The following is a 14,932-nucleotide window of genomic DNA, read 5'->3' as shown; positions in this document are numbered from 1 at the left end:
GCACCGTTACATTCAAGGACGAGTTGCGCTTCGCATGTTTTCGTTTTCAAGAGCTTTCGCTCTCTTTAGGGACATTGACATAGCTAAAATACCCAGGATATGATTATAATATGCGTGCTAAGATGTTGGACGCTGTGATGTGATGGACTCATGCCTGATCAAAGACATGTCGTCGACTGAGGTCTTTGCGCTAGAGCGAAAGTGGTTAGTCCGTCTTAGGCTTGTCAACTTATCTGACTTTGTAAGCCTCCTACATTGTGCGCTGACATGAGTGAATTTCACATGAAGAATTTCTGGTGGATATATCTTCTACAACTTATAGAGAAAGTGCCAATACCAACTAATACCCTCTTGAGTCTATCCAGGATCGTGTATGACATCACCGCTGGACCATAATAGATGTTAGAACACCAACAGAGCGCACACGAAATGTTGCAGTACCTGGTGCTACCCACCCAAGTCCTTGATCTTCACTATGTTGGGGTCTTGTATAAGCTTGTCTCCCTCCGGCCGTCCAAATGTCCTTTCTCGGCTTCGAATGCGCGTGGTCTACCTACCACAAAACATGAATTGAAAGGGTTGTACAAGAGTTACCATCGTCAAGTAGCCACAAAGTCCAGTCCGCGCGCTTGCGCTCGCCAACATCGCAATGCGACACGACGCTCGCCTTACTGCCCGGCTGTTGTATTACAGCACTCTACTCGCAGTACGCCAGTATACCTACACTACATCACATCACATCACATCACATCACATCACACACAGCATGCCTAGCAATGTAATAACTGGAAATGTCAAAACCCAGTGTTTACATTGCACATGATAACCCGCATCCTTGCCCGTTTGCATATGAATCTCGATCCGCAAGCCCATGCTCTTCCCAAACCATGTCCTGTCAACACCCAAGCCATACAGGTCCCAAAGAAGAAGAAAACTCCATGCAGATTCCCCCATGCCGTTTTGTTGCCCATAGATCCCCGAAACCAGCGCCATGCTTTGATATGTACACATGCAAAAGAAGGAAAGAATATGAACCAGAGAGCGCCTTTTCCCGGACCATGTCATTACAAAAGAGGGTATCGAGTCAAAACACGTGTGAAAAGAAAAGGAACAAATGATTAGAAATTACGACGGGGGTAGAGTGCCAGGCGATACAGCGGGAGATTCGCGTGCGTTACTGGTGGCGCCTGTATTGAACGGCGCGAAACCCGGATGAAGTAGTCCGGGTCGTTGTGGCTGTGATTGCGATATGTGGCCGTTGGCTGGTGTTGGCGCGGCTGTGCTCGAGCCGGGCGGTGTTGTTGATTCTTCCTCTTCTTCGATGATGGGTGGGCAGTAGGTTTTGAGAACGTGTTTGAGGGCAGGGCGACGGATGGGTTTGGAGAGGAAGAAGTCCATGCCGGATTCGAGACATTCCTAGATTGTGTGTTAGCAGATGTCCTGGGTGTTTCAGGCGGGATGTACGTACTTTGACATTGCTCTCTTCCGCGTAGGCAGTCAGGGCAACGATGGGTGAGGAGAAACCAGATGCTCGGATGAGTCGCGTGGATTGCAGACCATCGAGATTCGGCATTTGCACGTCCATGAAGATCAGGTTGTATGGTGCCTTGTGCTCCATACTCTCCCTGACCTTGTCCAGAGCTTCTTGGCCGTCTTTGGCGACGGTGACGTCGTACACATCTTCGAGCTTCAACATTCGTAGAACAACCTCTTGATTCGTTTTGTTGTCTTCGGCGACGAGGACCTTGACCTTGCCGCCACGCTTTGTAGCCTCTGCTTCTATCCGCTGTACAGCTGCTGCCTGCGAGTTTGGCGATTCGAGAGGAGCGTTTGATGCAAAGAAAGGTTGGCTGAGGCCAACCAGACGCGGTTGTGTATCTACATCAAATGCCACAGGGCCGCCGGGTGCTGTGTTGGTATTGTGAGCGCTGGTTGTTGAATGCATAGAGAGACCCGACATTGCGTCCCGTGTGTCTTCGACACTTCGACGTGGGGTCGTGCTTTCGAAGGGTACGTTGTTGCTTGAGCTTGCCGAGCTGTCAGCACGGCTTTGTAGGTGCTTCAAGGGGATTTGCATCGTGAAAACACTGCCTTGTCCGACTTCGCTCTTCAATCCGATGGTGCCTTTCATCAGGCCTGCAAGCTGAGAACAGATGCTCAGTCCAAGACCAGTGCCACCGTACTTCTTGCTGAGGCCAAGGTCGCCCTGGACGAATGGCTCGAAAATCTTGGCATGCAAATTGTCGGGAATACCCGGGCCAGTATCTTCGACCTCGAACTCAAACGATAGCCAGCGGCCGGGTGGTGGAGTCGCTGCTCGTTCCTGTGCCATCATGTTGGCGTATGAGCTGGGCTTCTCGAAAGCGTTGATGACGTTCGCAGTGTCGTAGTTGCTTGGTGCGATCGATACTGAGCCCACTTCCGAGCTTGACGTCCTGAAGCGGGTCTTCGAATTCCGCGTCGAGCTCTGTCGCGACTGCAAAGAAGCTTTTCGGCTGTCGGACATGTGCGCCTCGCCTACGCATCGAATAACAAGGGTCACAGCACCCCCTGGCGGAGTGAACTTCAAACTGTTCGACACCAGGTTGATGACGACCTGGAGGATTCTGTGCTGATCGCCGTACAGTATCATGTCCTTGAGTCTGCCAAGACCGAACGGCCCCAAGTCGCCGAATGCGTTTGGTCGCCCGTTGTCGTCCAGATTGTTCTCGTACATGCCTTCGAATTCGACAGCCAGTTTGATCTCGCCTTCTTTGGCCTGCTTGTCAAATATTGCCAAGATTTGCTGGGAAATATCTCTTAACCTAAACTCCTTCTCGTCAAGACTGAGGTGCTGGCCGACTTGATTTTTGCTGCAATTTCATTAGTTCAAATATAGACGTCCGTCGCGATATCCACTCACCTAAAGGTTAACAGATCAGTCAACAGATTTAGTAATAGGTCGCCACTCTTGTAGATGATGCCCAGTGACCGTCTCAGCTTCACTGGGTCATCTTCCCCCATACAGACCGCACACATGCCCAAGATTCCGTTCAGAGGCGTTTTGAGCTCGTGCGAGATGTTGGCAATGAACAAAGTCTTGCTCTCGTTCGCTGCTTCTGCAGCCTTTTTGCTGTGTTCCAGTTCCGCCGTTCTTTGCGCTACTCTTTCTTCGAGTTTCTCGTACTGCATCATAAGCTCGTCTGTCATTTCGTTGAAAGTTTTGGTGAGATCAGTGAGCTCATCATGTATGAAATGTTTGCGATCCTTGACTTTGCTCGGGATGCGGAATTGTCTCCTCCGCTCTGCCTCTTTCTTTTCTGCGCGGCTGAGTTTCTGATTCCGGCGGTAATGTATGACCGAGCCAAAAAAACCTTCTTTGCGCGCAACTTCTTCCTGAGAGTCATCATTGGCACCGTCGTTCTGCGAGCCGAAACTTTCGTCGTCGAAACTCTGCGGCGCTACAGTCTTCCTGGTGGCGTCCCGTAGTCGGCGAATGGGGCGGCTTGAGAAGTGGGCGACCGGGAAGATAACAATCAGCATTGCGCCCATGGTACCAAACACACAGGCAAGAATGACTTTTCGCAGATGGTAGATGGGACCCCAAACTTCGTTGTGTTCCTGTTCGACCACGATCATCCAGTCTACCATGGGGCTGTTGACAACGGCATACCCTACGGCGACACTGTCTCCATCCTCGTTTCGCGTGTCAATAATGCTACCAGCATTCCCGGCGGCACCAGTGGCCTGGGTATAGCCTTTGCGGATAGCAGGATATTTCGTCCAATCGAAGGGAGGCGGGTCAAGGGAAGTATCGTACTGCCCATGTCGCTTGACGTCGCTTCTGATGGTGGGAGGTATCAAATATCGAACCTGGGCATTTTCAGGCGCATGCTGATCCGATTGCGTGTACAGATAGCCAGGGGGGAAGTTGTTGGTCACGTTGTTAGGTCCAATCAGCAGAGTGAGGCCGGTTTGGTCTAGGCCTTCGATCGCGTTGACCACGCTGGTAATCAGACTCGCATCTAGAACCGTCGTCAGCCACCCCAAAGTTTCTATATTTGAGGTGTTGTTGATGATCGGCAACGTGATGGAGACAAGGCTGAATGTTTCGTTGACGCGATATGGCCCAGAGAACAGGTAGCTGGTATTGTCGACGATCCTACCGTCGTATCTGCCTCTGTATGAGTTGAATGAGTTGTTAACCACAATCGTCTCGATGTCCAGCTTTGGGTAGAGCTCGGGAATGAAACCGTAGACGGGGTCACCCAAGGTGGCATTATTTCCATCAGGCTTGAGGATGGGCAGAACAACGTTGGCCACGTTGTATGCTGTGCGGTTAAAGATCTGATACGCAGTGGAGTTGGCCTGATATATTCCTGCCTGGATGGCGGCCTGAGTACTGCTATCACCAGCAAATACAGCATCGTAGTCTTCCATAGTTCGACCCCAATTTGATTGGCTGTAATTCCCTTTGTAGAACCTGTCCAATGCGGTCTGCGGCGAGAGGCGATTGGCTGCCTGTACGACTAGGATTTGCATGAGCGAGAGGTTCGACGATAGCTGGGCGGCTTTGAGCGAGGCAGTCAACGTGAGGCGGGTTGCTCTGCGTCAGTGTCAGCAAAGCGATGGAAATTCCAGCCTCGAAAATCCTACCTTATCCCAAGCACGAAGCTGTGGTTGGTGATCCATGTTGCAATGGCGATGACAGCAAGGCCAACGGTCGAAGCCAGCAGCACCAGACAGCCCAGTTGCTCCCGAATAGGGATCCGCATCTTGACCATTTCTCTGCGAACAGGGCAGAATCGGTGTCTCGAGGGCGGGAACCTTGGAAGGAAATCTGGCGCAGAGCCTCGGGACACAGCGGGTATCAGTCAGCTGTGCGTCGTGGGAGCTGAGCGACGTGCGAGACGAGGCAGTTGGGAAGCGTGGCGTATCGTCTGTATCCCATTCCTCGCGGTGGTTTGTCCCGGCGTAATTCCAATCGTGTCAGTGTAGATCGAGGTGTGGAGACTCTGGGGTGCGACCCTGGGGTGGTGGTGTGGCAGGTGCGATGGGTGAATACAAGACGCTAGCCGAATGCAGCGAGCTCTCTCTGTTAATTGCGGCTGAAGGAAAAGAGAGAATGGGCAGCTGGCGAGCTCCTGGGCGTGGGCGGTACGTCGAAGACGAAAGCGAGCAAGCTGCGCGAGTGCAAGAGTGAAAAGAAGGACGGCGCGCACTCGAAGCTCGGTAGGTCACTACGCCCGCTGCAGTGGAAGCCGAAGAAGAAACACGAGAGCGCGGACGCGGGAGAGTGGAATAGGACGAGATTGGGTGCGCCGTTGCGGTTAGACATGCTCGCTTGCAGTCGAGACACGTCCCTCCAACTGCCATACACCCTGCCCGTTCCCGCCACAGGCTGACAGTCATTTGCATCTCGGAGGGGCCGAAAAGGGATGGCCTCATCATGGGCAATTTAATGCGCATGTTTGCTGCACCGACAGACGGCTACATGGGCGCAGATTCCGCCGCGATTTTCGTGCACCTCGTCGATCATTCTTGTTGATTGTTGTTGTTCGCCTCGCACAGTTCGCAGGAGACTTGGCCTGGCGGGTGCGCGTGGTTAAAGTTAAGCGTCTCGTTCTTTGACAGTCTCCACACGAGCTGTTAGCGATCGGCAGATGCTCCACCCGTCTTCGATCCCAGCAGTCGTCGAGAGTCGAGACCTTTGCTCGCCCGCTGAGTCACCCCTGCACGGAAGAAGAGAACAGTTGGCGCCAATCTCTCAGCAAAGGCGAGACCGTTCCGCATTGCAGCCAACACTATACTGCCAAAATTCGTGAAAATGAATTGGCCTGCGCGCGACATGATATGTCGCTCAACGGCTGCTACTTGCTAGACGTCCCCAAACAGCGGTGCTTGGTGCAAACGGCCCGCCCCGCAATCGCCAGTAGCTGGTCCTAGTTGACTGTCATGAGATCATGAGATCTGCGTCTGTCCTCGCGACGGCCAAGCAGCACTAATACGCGGAGAAGACCACCTCAATCCAAATGCACGTCGCCATGTCTATGTCAATCACCCCAACTATCGTTGTCCGTTTGCAAAACTGCCAAGAGTTGTATCAGATGGGTCACTCGAGAATGGGTCGTGATTGACAGCTGTGAATCGTATGTCTTGGATTGTGCAATCAGATGCACTACCAGTTATGTAAGTCCGGTCGACCGTACGGGAGCGTCTTTCCGCTAGCAAGCTCCATAAAGGGAGCCATTGCACTAGTCCCCGCCTCTTCCAGCAAGGTACGAGCATCCATGCCAAACCAACACCACCTGCGGTCCCCGTTGACGCTTCAGATCGAAGTCTCAGATCATAGACACGCCCGAGGAAGAAGCGCGGTGCGTGGGAATGTGCTCCCGATTCACCGATTCACCGATCCACTTCTCATCACTTCCTCTGGACTGTTGCTGTAGTTCCTGCCCATCTTCTTCAGGGAGGTGATCGCAACCATCATGCTGCACACCACCTTGTCAGTGCCATGAATCCCCATCGTGAGAGGGTCGCGGAAGAGCGTCAACTCGCCCACTTCGGCACCGCGCATGGCTTGTGTACCGCTTTGCGAGTACGTGAAGCGCGCAATGACAAAGTCCGAATTCACTTCTCGCAGAACAAGAGCTGCAGGCCGTATCAAGATGGACCACTCGTATCGCCTGTCGCCAAAAAAGATAGCCCAATCGACGAAGTTCCTCGCTTCCATCTTGTATACCGTAGCGGTTCCGTCAGTATCGGTGTGGACAAAGTGCGCGCGCGGACACCAAGGGATGGGACCGTCTTTGTCGAACCCCATCGTTGCAATGTTCCGCTGCCGCATCTCCTTTGATGTGTAAAGCACTTCCATCTCCGGCTTCTTGGAGAAGACTCGGAAGCTGTTCGTTGTTATGCGATATGAGGACGCTTCAGATGCGCCATACGGTCTCAGCAACTGTATTTTGCGATCATACTGTCGCAAGTGGAAGGTGGCAATGGGCTCGTCAAACGAGATGAAATCGTATGCGGGCGCGGTGTCAGCCTCGTAGTCTGGCAGCTCTTCGTCGTGTGCATCCTCGTCGATGTCGTCCCAGGGGTTGAGGCGTTGAGCGTACATGATGTCGTTGCATTACGACAGTCCGGGTCAGTCGTAAGGCAGCTGCACATATATGCTCGCGGGAAGCATCTCGAGAGGCCAGGGTGGAACGACCATAATGCGCGTGAAGGGTGAAGAGGTGATGACGGCGATGATTGAGTTCGATCTACTCGTGTTAGGTAAGCGCTTCACGCGTCAAATTAGCCAAATGCGGGGAAGATCGGCCGTTCTCCGAACCCATCTTGTGCGGACATGGAGGCAGTCATACACAACTAGACGCGTGAAATGCTCGTGTGTTTTTCTTTGTAGCAACCTTGGGATTTTCAGACGTGACATTGTGGAGCTCAAGCACCTGCTGAAGTTTGCGATCGTAGCTTCCCTGTCTTCCGACAACGGAAGACAGTGCCTTCCCTACTTGACGTGGCTGACGCATCACCTTACGGTGGAACCATTGTCCTCGCAGACATCGTCTTCGCTTGCAACATCGCCTCTGCTTCACGAGGTTCATTGATTCACAATCACCAGACATAGCACTTTCTGATCGGACGCTTGAATGACCGGCGGCATCTCTGCCGCTAGCGCTACCGGGATGAGAATCGGACAATGCCCCGAGGCAATGGTGATCAACATTCAACTCCCATCGCATTTGAATGGCACAGGATGCACCAAGATGCGACATTTGTGCCGTCACGTGACCATTAAAGAGAGTCGCAGTCGACGACACTCGCACTCATGAGATTTCGCAGCATTAGCGCTGTTCGCAACACGGAGAATCTACATCTGCCGTTCCTCATCACCAAATACAAGTATGAACCTCTACCAACACCAACATGCATCCGGCTCCTGGAAATCGCTCCATTTGCAGAGAAGAACGTCATCCGCTGTTCTTTGAGAACGTTTGAGCTACAGCACTCGCCAAACTTCAGAGCGCTCAGCTATACTTGGGGTGAGAGCCAAGTCAAGATACCGCAACTTTTGAAAGATGCGTCACATTTTGGTGGTCAAAGACGTACCAGACGTGCAGTGGAAGAGGTTGAAATAGGACCACCGCGCAAACATTCGATCATCTGTGACGGCCAACTCATCAAGGTCACTACGAATCTGCGAGACGCTCTCCGCATGCTCACCAACACCATCAATATAGCACACACACCGAAGACGCCCAGTTTCTACTGGATCGACGCTCTGTGTGTGGATCAAAGTAATGTCGCCGAGCGGAATAATCAAGTCAAACGAATGGGCGATGTCTTCAAGAAGGCAGACGGCGTGGTCGTATGGCTAGGCAAGGATGATGAGTTCGTACACGATGCACTGAAGACAATTCGTACCATTGCCTCAACCTCTGACAAGTCTTGGCCACTGGTACCTTATACGTCATTTTATGAGCCGGAGAAAGCGCCACATCTGAACTTATCTTTCTACAACTGGCTTGGATTCATGTGAGTCGACAGTGTACAGAACGTGAGAGATGCGAGCTGACCCCACATTGCCAGAGTTCTCGTCAACCGGCCCTGGTTCAAAAGAGCGTGGGTTGTGCAAGAGATAGCGCTAGCGAAATCGGCGACGGTGGTATGCGGCAAACACGTCTTCCCGTGGGAGGTTCTCTCAAAGGCCCTATCATTCGTGAAGGTGACCAAGTTCTATCATCACCTTCGTACCGAGAAGCTTAGACATGTCGCTACCTTGCGGAAAAAGCCTGGCATCTACAGACGCGTTCTTCAAGCAAAATTGTCAGTGGACATGGGTCCAGTCTATATCAACGAGACACGCATGGATATTTCTGCTGCGTCTCAAGCATGCAGTAAGCCTGTCGTTCGCTCACCATCACTCCGGATGCTATTGGACAAACACCGTTTTTCAAAATCTTCGGATCCGCGAGACAAAGGTAAGATGGGCACACGACCTTAATATACAATTTCACTGACTTCGTGTCTCGTTGCTCTGCAGTCTATGCCTTTCTAGGACTCGCGGACCGAACAAAAATACCGTTTCGACACCATCCCAGTGTCCTCATTCCGGATTACAATCGAAGCGTTCAGGACGTTTACACGGAGACTGCGAGGGTTTTGCTTAACTCTCATAAGGAGCTTTCGCTCTTATCGCACGTAGAGGATCATTCTTCAAGGCGTATCGAAGGCTTGCCGTCCTGGGTGCCCGACCTCAGTGTACCTCTTGACCCTTATCCGCTGCGCTTCCGTGGATCCAGTGTCTGGAGAGCATCGGGCGATCACTACTGGATACCAGAAAGGTCTCGCATGGCCGAAGGGCTCTTAGACGTGCATGGATATATGATCGATAATGTCGACAGAACAGCGCTCCTCCTTGATGAATCTTCAGATCCGTCAGCTTCCTGGGCTAGCATCGTCAACCTAACCCTATCGCTCGGTCTTCCCTATCCAAGCGCAAAGATTAATGAGAAAAAACTGTCGCGGGTCGAGATACTATGGAGAACACTGACCACGAACATCTATGCGCACAAATACCCTGCTCCTCAAGCAATTGGTTCGCTGTTCATTGATTACATTATCAACCTCCAGATTCGACACCGCCTGATGCCTTGGTCAAGTAGAGACTCCTTTCAGCCCCATCACACCCCACTTTCGGACTCTATATACCCTGAGTGGCAAACACTGCTTGGTCTCGAGCCGCCAAATTCGCCCTACTGCCTCGCTCAATACAAAGGACGCCTTACATCCATGGTAGAGAGTATGTTCAACGGATCTTACTCGCCTATCGGTCTTGCACAACTACAACACGAGCTCGATCAGAGTGGCGGCAAGATGAGGCGGGTGTTCAGGACAAGAGGTGGCTATCTGGGCACTGGACCGCGATCGCTTCGCAAAGGCGATGAAGTGTGGATACTGCATCGAGCAGGGCTTCCTTTCGTCCTTCGGCCTCAGTTAAATGGCCGATACCGGCTTGTTGGAGAAGCGTTCGTGTATGGAGTTATGCACGGCGAAGCTCTCGAGTTGGACCTACCACGGCAGAACATCACAATCGATTAACCGATTATGCACTGGTTTAGCTAATTAACGGGAAAGACATTGCCGGTAGTTTCTATACAAATCCTGGTGCACAATTCTATTCAAACCTAAACAAGGCCACGAGGAACACATGCGCTGCGACCGAGCTATGGTACGAAAAGCCGCTTGAGGTTTACGCAAACGACTTACAGTAATTGAGCGGCACAAAGTTTTCAAGCAAGCAATAGTTCGCTATGGGCAAGAACCATACGACATATGTTAGCTTTCACGTCGTGCGTTCGAAGCTTCTCAAGTCCACCATGACCTCCTCATCTATCCAACGAGGTGATTTTGTACCGATCAACGCCACGGCCCTTTTACTCGTGACGCTGCCTGCCGAACTACGAAATGCGAGTTTTGAATAGTTCTGTATCGCGCCTGATGTCTTAGATTGGACAAGCCTTGTCACCCTGCCGAAACGAAATGGGAAAAGAGCGCCTCCATTAAAAATGGATTGCTCGATTTCAACGTGCTCCCACTTCTCCAATCTTGTCTACATATCTACTACGACATCAGCACCATCTCCTACCAAGGGAACCACTTCGCAGTCTTGAAAATTGACACTAGAGATAGCTTCAGCCATGTACAGGCTCTCATGCACAATTTCGGGTTGTGGCTACATAGATATGTCTAGCTCAACCTCACAAAGTTATCACCCTATCCCTCCATTACATTCTCTCCATGCATATCCTCCTTTGTCCTTCTCTCTACCTACTTGCAAACCGGCTCTCCAACTCGCAATCCCCCCGTACCTACGTTCCCAATTAGCATCGATGCTAAAACATCTAAGGATGATTACGCGCACAAGGATTCTCGCACTGATCGATATTATCCCAAAAACGACGTTTACCAACGACGTGGCACTCTTGAAGATATGTAGGCGCTTTGTCCCAGTCGCCGGCCCAGGCGCATTGTTCGAGGCCTGGTGTATCGCAAGGGCCGCACCAATCGAGGTCGTTGGCGAGGGCTGAGGGGAGGGTGAAGAGGGTAGTGAGGATGGAGATGGGGATGAGTATTGTGGCCAGTGGTGGAGGAGGAGTGGGAGGTGGAAATGAGATTGTTGAGGGGGAGGGGAGATGTATGTGCGCACATGGTAGCAGGACCGCAGAGAAATACACATATAACTGTGATAGGGACGAATATGTTTGCTGCGTGTGATTTCCTTGGGAAGAGTGATATAATATGATGCAAGAATGACAAGTTAGCTGGGGACACCATGTGTCGTACTCATCTCCTATCTTCCATAAACCATGCTCCCAGGCCGTTCCGTGCTCGACCCATCACATGCCACTTGTGACACTCCACCTGCATCCAGCTTAGACACTTATGTTCAATCTGAAGCCCTGGTTCTATTCCACATCACTATCACATAACTCGCAGAACCACAGTAGACCAGATACTGCGAATCCAACTGCTGATATACCTTGCTGCTACCTGTTACAACGCATATATCGATGACTTTGCGGAAGAAGCTCGCCTTTTGCGACGGGTGGTGCAGTGGTCGCTAGAGACGCCTTGGGCGAGTCAGTGTTTGCGTAGCATATAAATGTAAATCCCGAGGGTGTCATTTCACATCGAGTAACAAGAGCATTATCAGCCTTCACAGAGGAGAAGAGTGAATATCTCCACGTCTTGTATTCCCTACACATCATCATATCTATCCCATTCTTCTTGTAGACGGAGAAGCGCCGGTGAGAGAACTGAAGCAATTCCATCTATGCAACACAAACCGCATGCCCCTTCTCCTCAATGCACTTGGCTTTCCGCCCGCACTCCGCGACCTTCTGCCAGCAACGGTATCGCCCAAAGTCCCGGCACTCCTCGACCGAGTGCTTGTAGCACTGGCGGGCGTCGAGGTAGGCACAGAACTGGCAGCGTTCTTCTGCGGACTCGAGCTTGGCGAGGGTCGTGGAGGTGAGAAGCGCGATGAGGGTGGTGGTGATGGTTGTGAACTTCATGGTTGCTGTGGGTTTGGGTTGGAGGTTGGAGAATTCCGTGGTGTAGGTAGGAGCTTGTTGGTGGTATCGGTGACGAGATCGGGTTGATTGGGTTCGTTGGTCGAGTGGATTGTTTTGGGACGTGAGAGAGTAGAGGGAAGATGGGCGAAAGGTCTTTTATACATGCGTTGCGTATTGAATGGCACCCCCTGAGAAGCAGGTTTGCATCTTCGGCCCCCTAATCCGAAGCTTCTACGCTCATAAATTGGATGGAATTTTATAGTAAGGGCTACCACAGTTTACCTTGGGCCTTGCATTTTTCAACCCAGAAACTTTGGCCAATAGACGTTAAGAATCATTGGCTGAGTTGACAAGTGGGTGCAGAGGGGGGTCCATTGAATACGCATGCGACAAAACTTGCAAGCCTGTTATTTCACCAACGCTGATATTACCTACTACGCGGCTCACCAAGCCCTTATCACTGTCCTGGACATGAACGGCACTGTGTGTGCCGCGCGGCGAGCGGCTGATTAAGATGCGGCCTGGTCGGACTCGCGCTATTGGTAAAAGGTGAAAGACGAGGAAGGCACGGAGGGTGGAAAATCTGGTTTGCTGAGCACTCATCAGGCTGCTCAAAGAATGGTAAACGCCGAACTCCGGCAAAGAGGAGACACAGTTCAAAAAAGGTTTAAATTTGGTTAAAGAATGTGCTGGGATTGTGAGGCTGCGTGTGAGCAGTGCAGGTTTGCGCTTGTTGAGATTATGCTGCGTAGATTCATGGACCTAGTAATGATAGTTTTGTTCTGTCTCAACGCCGCCTCTTGGTACCATTTGTAGCTGCCGTCCCGTTGGCTCTTCGTGCCTCGTCACCACTAGCGACGACTTCTTCATCATTCATCCATTCCTTGTTCGCACCAGGACTTCTCCTCCGAAACTGGCCAGCACCGACAGCCACGACCTCGTCCTCGCTATCGCTGGCCTCAATGTCCAATAACACGGGCATGCGAAATTCCGGCTCGCCAGATGGTCCAAACTCGAGTGTAGATGTTTTGATGGGTTCGATGGTGAGGACGTCAACCTCCTCGTCTTCTTGGTTGAGTCGACGCTTGTGTATTTCTTCGAGGGGCTGGATGTCGAATTCGTCTTCAAGCTCAATGTACTCGACGTTCTCCTCTACCTCCATGAAATCAGGTGCAAGGGCGGACCATCGCTGCGGCTGGAGAATGGACCACAGCCAGACGCGGCCAGAGTCAACACCGACAGCTGCAACAAAGGGGCGGAAGGGATGCCATTCCACGACCGATAGCTCTTCTTTTGTGCCTTCCAAGATCTTCACTAGACTACCTTGCCCGCGCTCCCAAACGTAAATGTGGTGGTTCATCCAGGTGGATGCTGTGACGTACTCGCCTGTCGGACTGAAGGAGACATGGTTCCACGAGAGCCGTTGGACAAGATCCTGGAACTTGTGCTCTACTTCCAGCTGTAATGTATCAAAGTCGAACTTGGGGTCGCTCAGGTCCGGTATGTGGAGCGTGCGAACGATCCTGTCGCTGGAGTTGATGACAACATCTCTCCCGGAGGGTGTCAGTCGGATGTACACGATGATGTTATTGGTGACCCTGAACGAGTAGCGGACCTCGCGCGTCTTCGTTTCTATAATGTTGAGCCAGCCCTTGTTCGTGCCTGCTATTATGTGCTCGCCCGACGGTGTAAAGAGCGTCATGGTGGTCGTCTGCTTGGCATCCTGCGCGGTCTGCTTCTCAGTCGCATTGTCGCGCTCCAGTTGGGATCTGCGCGGTGCGGAGGATATCGAGTGTTTGACGGGGATCTCGTTGGAGACATCGACGATGACAGGCTGGTCTTCGAAGAGGGCAGCCACGAAGCACATGCTACATGGCTGTCAGGTGACATTCACATGGGCGATTGCGGTACTCACTGGTTCTTCGGGTGCAGCTCGGCAATGAAGATGGCAGCCTCAAAGCGGACGGTGCGCACTCTGGAGCCATCGTTCAGGTCCCACAGCACCACCTTCCAGTCCTGCCCGGCGCTGAGGAGATAGCGGTCGTTCATGGACCAGCTCAGCGACTGCACCTGGCGGGTGTGCCCGCGGAGCTTGCGCGCAACACCGTTCGTCTCGATGTCGAAGATGACGACAATGCCATCGTGCTGTGGCGCGGTTAGTTGCGGTCGCAGGCTGGGGTGAAAGTGCGCCTACACGTCCGGACGCGAGCAGGTCGCCGCGGTGGCTGAAGCGGATAGACGTCGAGTGGCCGCTGCCTGCATGCTGTGAGTCAATGTCAAAGGGCGCTGTGGTGGCTGCACGGGAGACACTCACGTAGGCGGCCGGTGATAACCTCAGGACAATCCTGCGCAAGGATGAAGGGATCAACGAGCGACAAATTCATGGTGATGCGCCGTGGACTGCGGGGGATGTGAGCAGTCAGTCTCAAGCGGCAGCATCTTCAGAGACACGACGGCAGTCCATGCGCGCAGGCAGATGCAGAGAGAAAGTATCATCAAACTGCCCGTTGCGTCCGTCGCGTGTGGGACGTGAGTGAGGCTGTTTTGGCACTAGCGCGACGGTGGTGCCAAGCACTGCGGCCGTCCTTTGTCGCCTTTGTGAAGTGAAACCACACCCTTCTCTGTCACGCCTTCCACCTCCACCTCCCCACCCCCATCACCATCGACCGCCCGCATATCAGCGAGCGCGTCTTCCACCTCTACGGCCCCGTCTGCGCTCCCCCGAGTGCTCTAATACTGCGCGCTCGCCTTCCGCTGCCCGGCGCGACGACTCGAGGCCCCCGTGCAGCCCTTTTCCCCCGGGTGCTATTCTTCGCCAGCATCTCTTTCCGCGCGCGCCGCGCATCGAATCCATTACCACGCGCGATCCGCCG

General features: G+C 52.6%; 6 protein-coding genes across 6 annotated transcripts; 2 read left to right on the top strand and 4 right to left on the bottom strand.

Moving 5' to 3' along the window:
• Positions 1-1,125: 1,125 nt before the first annotated feature.
• On the bottom strand, positions 1,126-4,763 carry SNOG_11562 (hypothetical protein; the record flags this gene model as incomplete). Its single annotated transcript, XM_001801750.1, has 4 exons — positions 1,126-1,416; positions 1,469-2,852; positions 2,903-4,585; positions 4,636-4,763. The coding sequence occupies 4 exons, from the start codon at positions 4,761-4,763 to the stop codon at positions 1,126-1,128; spliced, it is 3,486 nt and encodes a 1,161-aa protein (XP_001801802.1).
• A 1,613-nt stretch (positions 4,764-6,376) lies between these two features.
• On the bottom strand, positions 6,377-7,099 carry SNOG_11561 (hypothetical protein; the record flags this gene model as incomplete). Its single annotated transcript, XM_001801749.1, has 1 exon — positions 6,377-7,099. The coding sequence occupies one exon, from the start codon at positions 7,097-7,099 to the stop codon at positions 6,377-6,379; it is 723 nt and encodes a 240-aa protein (XP_001801801.1).
• A 97-nt stretch (positions 7,100-7,196) lies between these two features.
• Positions 7,197-7,609, top strand: SNOG_11560 (hypothetical protein; the record flags this gene model as incomplete). Its single annotated transcript, XM_001801748.1, has 2 exons — positions 7,197-7,257; positions 7,422-7,609. The coding sequence occupies 2 exons, from the start codon at positions 7,197-7,199 to the stop codon at positions 7,607-7,609; spliced, it is 249 nt and encodes an 82-aa protein (XP_001801800.1).
• Positions 7,610-7,810: 201 nt separating this feature from the next.
• On the top strand, positions 7,811-8,521 carry SNOG_11559 (hypothetical protein; the record flags this gene model as incomplete). The annotated part of the gene is made up of 1 exon (XM_001801747.1): positions 7,811-8,521. The coding sequence occupies one exon, from the start codon at positions 7,811-7,813 to the stop codon at positions 8,519-8,521; it is 711 nt and encodes a 236-aa protein (XP_001801799.1).
• A 3,295-nt stretch (positions 8,522-11,816) lies between these two features.
• SNOG_11558 (hypothetical protein) lies at positions 11,817-12,059 on the bottom strand (the record flags this gene model as incomplete). The annotated part of the gene is made up of 1 exon (XM_001801746.1): positions 11,817-12,059. One exon carries the CDS (start codon positions 12,057-12,059, stop codon positions 11,817-11,819), a length of 243 nt encoding a protein of 80 aa, XP_001801798.1.
• Positions 12,060-12,846: 787 nt separating this feature from the next.
• Positions 12,847-14,443, bottom strand: SNOG_11557 (hypothetical protein; the record flags this gene model as incomplete). The annotated part of the gene is given in 4 exon segments (XM_001801745.1): positions 12,847-13,927; positions 13,975-14,204; positions 14,254-14,354; positions 14,374-14,443. The coding sequence occupies 4 exon segments, from the start codon at positions 14,441-14,443 to the stop codon at positions 12,847-12,849; spliced, it is 1,482 nt and encodes a 493-aa protein (XP_001801797.1).
• Positions 14,444-14,932: the final 489 nt, after the last annotated feature.

Source organism: Parastagonospora nodorum, assembly GCF_000146915.1.
Source record: "Parastagonospora nodorum SN15 chromosome Unknown scaffold_19, whole genome shotgun sequence".
Taxonomy (NCBI): domain Eukaryota; kingdom Fungi; phylum Ascomycota; class Dothideomycetes; order Pleosporales; family Phaeosphaeriaceae; genus Parastagonospora; species Parastagonospora nodorum.
The sequence above is the reverse complement of the archived record's forward strand: the minus strand, read 5'-3'. Positions and strand labels throughout refer to the sequence as shown.